The 8,092-nt window shown below is 30.8% G+C and overlaps 1 protein-coding gene across 1 annotated transcript; it reads right to left on the bottom strand.

The window, feature by feature from the left end:
- Positions 1-3,012: 3,012 nt before the first annotated feature.
- LOC112693069 (solute carrier family 46 member 3-like) lies at positions 3,013-8,047 on the bottom strand. The gene is made up of 8 exons (XM_025567966.1): positions 7,861-8,047; positions 6,682-7,393; positions 5,378-5,750; positions 4,494-4,595; positions 4,293-4,430; positions 3,685-3,768; positions 3,460-3,616; positions 3,013-3,312 (listed from the first exon to the last, which is right to left on the bottom strand). Exons 2-8 carry the CDS (start codon positions 7,306-7,308, stop codon positions 3,228-3,230), a joined length of 1,566 nt encoding a protein of 521 aa, XP_025423751.1. The 5' UTR covers positions 7,309-7,393; positions 7,861-8,047; the 3' UTR covers positions 3,013-3,227.
- Positions 8,048-8,092: the final 45 nt, after the last annotated feature.

Here is an 8,092-nt window from a genome sequence, read left to right as displayed (position 1 = left end):
ATTTTAAGTATTGTTTTTAAACATATTACCTGGTATATAATACTTAAAATTTTAATTAAATTATACGAGTATATTTTTGTTGAAAAAATATTGTAAATTATCATACATTATTCATACGGTTATAGTGGTATACATAGTATATATTTATATATATTCATTTGATCCGATTTTTATGACAGTTCAAAGAAACCTTAAAAACTACGTAAATAATATAAGGTCATTATATATTTTCTAACCTCATAGTTCATGATTTGTCTGTTAGATATATGTAATCATTTCACGTTGTTTCACATAGTCTTTTTCTTATTTGTAAAATGATTTCATTTATTTTTATTTTTTTATACTATTAAAATATATGCCATTCGGCTTTTGATATTAGTATTATAATACAAAAATTACATAGCATTATGATATACACATTATAAATTAGATAATGGAAACAGGATAACAATCAAATTAAACTAAATTACATACAAATTAACGTTTAAATTAATTTAACAAGAATAAATGTATTTAAAATTATATAACAAATAAAATAGATGCAGAAGTGGACCTAAGTACAAAAATATTATTGTTATTAAAAATCAACATCATCCTTATAAGAGGTGAATTTTTTGCTAAATTTGTTCTACTTACTGGTAAATAAAATAATCCCTTAGATGTGGTGACACCACGAACACGAAAGTCAAGTCGTTTTAACCATGGGGTACATCCACAGTTCCTTAAATAAGTTCATTGATAAAATGGCAACTGGAAAGAATACGAAAATCGCTGCTGACATAACTAAAGTCGTAAAGTGGGTGGACAATGTTAAAGCGATAACCAGCAAAATTCAGAGTTATAATAAGTTATTTACGCGTAACTAGGGAAAACGATTATATTGAATATGGTTTCAAAAATTTAAGATAGGTAAGTCAAACCAACTAACAAATAAGACCATCATAATAAAAATTGGTTGCTCATTATAAAATATTTTTATACGTGTACGAAAACTAACAAACTAAAAGTGTTAAACAATTAGAAAATATTCCTAAAACATAAACTAATTTTATACAATATGATGAAAGATTATATATTACATTTCAACTACATATACCTTGACAAATCTGTCCTCTATTAAATATCAGATGTCGTTGGTTAGCTGGAAAATTTCTTCTAAAATCTTTTTTTAACTCCAAATCTACTATTTTTGATATATTTTTCACCCTATTTCTTAATTGGCGATACGTTAAAAAATCTCTTCCTGTTCTTTTTCTCACTTCCAATTCGTTATCCTCTTTTCCTGAGTATATTTTCAACTAAAATTTACTCCCTTGCTTTGATCTCCTTTATGAAAATCTTTTATATTTACCATCTGTTAATATAGATCCTTGCTTCCTAGGTCTTTCATATGATACATTAAAGTCCTTTCCCCCCTTCACTGTCAACAACCTTTTTCTCGATTATATTAATGATAATTTTCCTCTTTTCACTTTAGTTTACACTGATGGTTCGGTCTCTTCTATTTCTGCAGGCTATTCTTTTTATATCCCAAATCAATCTATTTCCATTTCTAACAATCTTCCCTCCACTTCATCATCATTTTCTACCGAATATTTCGCTATTATTGAAGCACTCACACTCATCTTCCTTTCCCCCCAACAGATTTTTAATTGTATCTGACTCAATGTCAAGTATTCAATCGTTAGTTAGTTATCCTTTCAATCCCTGTTTTTTTCCTCTTATTCTCTGCATAAAAAATATTATTTTCTCTCTCAATCAAGCTAACTTTACTATTAAATTTCTCTGGGCTCCCATCCACGCTGGTATCCTCGGTAACAAGATCGCAGAAAACCTAGCAACGTCCACTTCTTCCATCTTTCTGCCCTCTCCTTATAAAATCCCTTCTTCTGACTTCATTCCAATTCTGCGATAACATATCAATCATCTTTGGTCATCCTATTGGAATAGTCTTCCGGCTAATTTCGCTTCAAAATATAAAATTGTTGTTCCCGTTATCTTAAAAAAAAACTTGGTTCTCTAATCTATAATTATCCAGAAACTCGATTACACAATTTAGCCGTTTACGGGTCGGTCATTATCTACTTCCTTCCCATTCCTACAAACTCTTTCTCTAAACGATTCCCCTTACTGTTCTAAACACTCTGAAGAAATTATTTGCGACCTCTCCCATATTATCTTTAGCTGTCCCTCTTTATCCTCTAATCATCTAACTCTTTTTAATTTTTTAAAATCTCAAAATATCCAACTAACTTTATCTTTTATTCTTAATTCCAATTCTGAATTTGTTATAATCCGATTATTATTATTTATCCGAGAGACTGGTCTATCCACTTGATTATATCTAAATTATTTTAAATGAAATGTATATCTTTATGTACAAACTTACACGAATTTTATTCTGTAAATGTTAAAATTAATTGTAAACCTACAAAGATCAATAAAAAAAAAATAAAAAAAAAAAAATAAAAATACCTTGACAAATATTTTAAAATACTACAATGACGAATTACGATAAAAAATTAATGGAATCTTGGAACAATTAATATTAACTTTGTTTTTCATAATATTATCATTATTGTCATTACATTGGTTTAAAATGGATATTGATCTCTAAAAGATTAAACGAACATATGATAGTTCAGAAAGTTTGGATAACTTGTGAGTAATAAATAAATGAAAACTATACTGAACATTAACTATGAGATGCACTTAACAATCTAGAGATCAAATATAAATATTTAATTGTAATGCAAGTATAAACTATGTTTTAATAATTTAAATATGACAATACAGTGGGTCATTTTATATTACGAAAAAAAAAAAATGTTGCTTTGTAATTTAAGTCAACCGATTGATGGTTTCATAGGAGATCAATAAATATATTATACTACTAGACACTTTTTTTTAAAATAACTTAAAAGCTAAATAAAAAAAAAGTATACAAAACTGTTAAACTTTAAAATAAACTATTTACAGATGTTTTAAATTTTTAAGTGTTAAGAATACAAATTTCATCAATTGATATTGATTGTAATTAGCATATAACATATAACAAGCATGATATCCTTGAACTTTATTGGTCCATAGGCTTTTTTTTTAATATGTACTCATTCCTTTAATTTTATTCTGTCCATTTCAAAGTATAAAACTTTTTTTTTTTTTTACTCCGGATTTCTGGAACATGTGTCTATTAATCTAATCAATTATACACGTATATTTTTCTTCTATAGTCCTTCGGAACACATTTCTTGATTTTTGATCGCAGTGTCTTGTAACTTCTGTTCATTTTTATTATCGTAGTACATCCATCTATTAAAATTATTCCATAGACAAATTAATTACTTAGATTCGAAACGTATCTACGAATAAATTGTCACTAAGTACATTTTATTCGGATAAAAATTGAACGAATTAAAATGTTATTGATCACAAGTGATCGGTATAATGTTTACTTACAGAAATATTATTGCTGCAGGTGCAGTTAACACGCCTCCGAGTAAAAAAAATGCTCCTGGAAATGTTTTTAGTGTTGCTTTATATACAGCACTATACATCGGTCCATACAACAATGGAACTAAAGCTTCACAAACGCCGAATATAGAATTCACTTTTCCTGAAATCGTTTTAACCAAATTAAATGCGATCAGATGATTTTTGAAATATCATGTATATAGAAGTTACCTAGTTCATCTGACGGTACGAGTTTGGATATTATTGATCTCATAGCAATAAATGAAGTACCGTTTATGATTTCAAAAAGTGGTGCTGTAAGTTATACATCATAGGAGTTAAATTTAGTAGTTATAAAATAAAAATAAAATAAACAATGTGGTAGATTAATAGTATTGTAGGCAATTATGCATTGTCCATAATTTCATTTCCCGGAAGCAATTTTGATGTTATTCAAATACTACGCTATTAAAAGTTTGTTGTAACACAACTGTTAGGACTAAAGTATCATTTCAATTTAACCGAACAAACATTTTAACAAACACTTCATTCTCATGATTCGAACAAATTGTTCCGCTATTAACTTTTAGTAAAATAAATATAAGTTCAATTGCTTTTACATTTACACTAGTTAAAAAAAAAAGTAAATCCAGCTGGTTTTCGTAACTTAAATAATTTTTTAAAGTTCAAGAGTACCAAGTGGACCGCTGCAGTGATCACACATAATTTTATAATCATAAGTCATTGTCACTATGGTAAAAAAAAAAATATCTAAAGTATACATTTTAGTTTCATAGGAGATAAGAGAACTATTTACTAAAATGTTAAGTACAACTAACCTAAGTAAAATACAAAATCAGTGGGAGCATATGCATAAACGAATCCGGCCAATATTTTGCTTATACACGACATTACTCCGATTAAGGCATCGTCGATTTCCAATATGTGACTGAACACGCCTACAGAAAATATTGTACCTGAAACGATAAGCAAGATATATAAGTATGATACACATACGTACATATTACGACGGATATTACCCAAAAGATTGGTGATCATTGCATATGTGGAAAACAGACTATAGTCCATTTCGGTCCAACCGAATTTCACACGTGTAAACATGTACATCATTGATATTTCACCTGCGAATTTAATAGTGATGTTCTCAACTCAATTACAATTATAATTTTAATAATACATAATATTGCAGTATACTCTGTGTATCATTGATTAAAGTAATAGTTACAATTATAAATTGTATTAAAGAACCTATATTGATTAATGATACACACTAAAAACTTTTCGTAGCCTATGTTTGCCTTAAATTATTATTATGTATAATTTATTTTAATCTAAAGATTTTACATTTTTTTAAATGTTCATAAAAATAATAAATAAATAAAAATAACGAAGGTAATAATGGTCATTTTTAAGGAAACAGTCGCACAAAATGGCAGCGTATATAATAAAAAAAAGTTATGACAGTTAAAAAAATATGATAATCGGAATTAGAATTTATTTTATTTTTAAATTTATATATTATAGTAGTCGATAATTCGAATCTGACAACGAGTCGCCTCTCTTTCTCTCCTCTTTCTCACTCTTTCTCTGAGTAAAAAAATTCTTTTAAAAGAAAAATATTTTCATTACCCTCCCATCGACAACGTAGACAAGGAAACTACTGTAGAATAATAAATCCTTTTTACACAATAATCTAATAATTTTTGTCAAACCAACCTAACGGTTGTAATCTTAAAAAGAAAAAAAAATCATAATAAAATGATAATATTAAAAACTTAAACGTGCCTACATGAATTTATTACAAACCGTTTATTTATTTATTATAAACCCAAAGGTTTATAAATATTATATAAATTATAAAAATATTTAAAAAGTGAAATTTAACACTCGTGGAGTTACGAACCATATAAAGGACCAGTTACGACGAAGACGATAATCATTAGAAAAATTATCCTCAGTCTTTTATTGTGCTGCCCTTTCTTAAATGTCACTACAATGGCTTCCTTAATATTGCTCAAGTCAAAAAAGTCCTTGATCAAATTAAAATAGGATGTGACTTTGGGTGGTTGATCGCACTGCGCCAAATGTTCTGGCTTTGATTCCTTAATGAAAACCATACCATAAGTAATGGCGAATACATATAGTACCGTTGCTATGATGTACACGCCATAAAATCTGAATTTTTGAAACAATATGCCAGACAGCGCAGTACCGATGGGTACAGACACGGAATAAAAGACGTTAGCAATACCAATTCTCAGAGTACGATATTTCACCTGTAAAACAAACAAAAACATTTTTCATAATTTTGTCTCACGGCGAAGATAAAACGGAACTTTATACATTTTAATCACTTTTAATTATGAATCGATTCCTCAAAAACTGATGATTCCTATAACATCGAGTTCTATAAAAATATAACTCGTATTAATACGTACACTAAAATGTAAGACTAATGATGAACTAAATTCTTTTAAAAATATTTTATAATTTTTTTTTTTTTGCATTTGGATATTATTTTATAGACCCGAGTAAGCGAATTTATTGACTAATTGACAGAATTTATTTTTTCCTTGAAAATTCCTACTTAGCGAGTGTAGGTAATTATAGTAATTTATTATTTAGATAGTTTATTAGAATGTATTATTTATTATTAGAAGAATAATTTAAATCGTCATCGTTTGGAAACTTCAATTTAGTGTGAGTTTAAGCTGTGATTCATTTAAATTATATTAATTCGTTTTGAATAAGTGATGCAATTTTGGTTTTGATTTCGTATCGCTTTTTTTATTATACTCGGAATACAGAAAAATACATCAGAATTTGTAGTAATAATAAAGGTTTATTGTAGTTTTGTAAATTGAAAGTAAATTAAAAAAAAAAAAATTTCTTAAAATGTTGTAAAAATTAGTAATTTTGAACCGGTTTTCTCTTACTTATTACTGTATTACCATTCGACAGTGAAACTAAATAACGCAATTTTTAAGATTTCGTAAACGAGTTATTTTTCATAGTTTTAATTGTGTTTTAAAACAAATCAAACAAAATGATAGAACTCGATCTTACGGAACCCGGCACAAAACTATGTATCTATCTCGCTATCATCAAATTCGATCACAACAACACATCGACTTGAATAATGGAAACGAAAAAATCGCGACTGTTGACCTATCGACGTCAACGGCTGGTACGACACTTTGAACTCACCGAAGACACGTCGCCTATGTAGCTGAACACTGCCATGTCCATTGTCATCCATCCACCGGTCATGGCCGGCGGTAAACACTCCACCAGCCCAACGATGCCCACGGGCATCTCGTAAAAGTAATACGTGCAGACCAACAGGCCGAGGCTGGTGAGCAATTCGCCCACGATTGGCATCATCATGCACGGTTTGCGCCTGCAGTTCCGGTCGCTCCACGAGCCGACGAACATTATCAATACGGCCGGTATGCTGCTTTGCACCAACGTCTTCCATATCATCATGTCGGCCACCAGCTCCTGAACCCTGACCTCCTCTTTTCCGTAGTCCTTCGAGTTCTGTGTCTCCAGCGCTGAGCAGACGGTGTCATTCAGCATCAGGTTCACCCGGCACGCTTTCTGTAGGTTCAGGTTTTGCGTGCACATGGACGTCAGCACGCTGGTCATGATGTAACACCCGAACATCGGCTCTATCGTGCAATTCTTCAATACGAACTTGGCTTTAGGCACGATGCTCATGGTTTTCCACGTGTCATGGCTATCGTCCGGAATCTGCTGCGGCATCTTCTTGCGCTTCACCACCGCGTCGTTCTTGCAGAACTCGTGCGCCTTCGAGTCATCATGGGCGGTCATGATGTCACCGATCCCCGGACAAGCTACCCACGTGGTATAGACGCAACTTTGCAACACACCCTTACCACGTCCAGCTCCTTAGAATCTGAAAATTTCAAATAGATATTATAATTATGTTTTTGGCGCTCATTTAGGAGTTGAAAACGAATCTTGAATCCAACGATTACAGTTTAATTAAGGGCTTATACGTATTCTGTCCGTTACAATAGCTATTCAATAACATCACTATTACAATTCTCCAGTCAATAAACTATAGTTATTGCAAAAAAACAAAACAATCCTAACTTTTCACGAAGTATTGTCGTATGAACGATCAGTGGTTTCTTCAAATCGAATATCATTGTTTTATTTTTGATTACAACTTTTACTCAAAAATATTACGGTAAACATTCGCCAACAGACAAAATATTTAGATCAACGGCAACATCAAAATCAATCAACTTCATGTCTAAATCGTGGCGTTCTTACCTCAAGTCCTCGTACCGCATACCAGTGACGTATAGCACGAGCATAGTGAATTCGAAGTATACGCGTGAAACAATATCAACTTACCTTGTATGTTAGCTATTATACATTGTTAGTCGTCAACAACCACGATTCGATCGATTAAATATTCGATGGTGGCCTCACGAGTAACGTCCGCGGAAACTGCATTACACAAATATACGTATACAATTTACTGAAGTCACAAAGCCACATAATCGCCAACACAACAACACATTATACGTCACGGTACGCGCTTGTTATTAGAACAAAACTATACACGCGTCGCCGGGCGAGTACC

The sequence above is a fragment of the Sipha flava genome, unplaced genomic scaffold (assembly GCF_003268045.1).
Source record: "Sipha flava isolate LNK unplaced genomic scaffold, YSA_version1 80_pilon_pilon, whole genome shotgun sequence".
Taxonomy (NCBI): domain Eukaryota; kingdom Metazoa; phylum Arthropoda; class Insecta; order Hemiptera; family Aphididae; genus Sipha; species Sipha flava.
The sequence above is the reverse complement of the archived record's forward strand: the minus strand, read 5'-3'. Positions and strand labels throughout refer to the sequence as shown.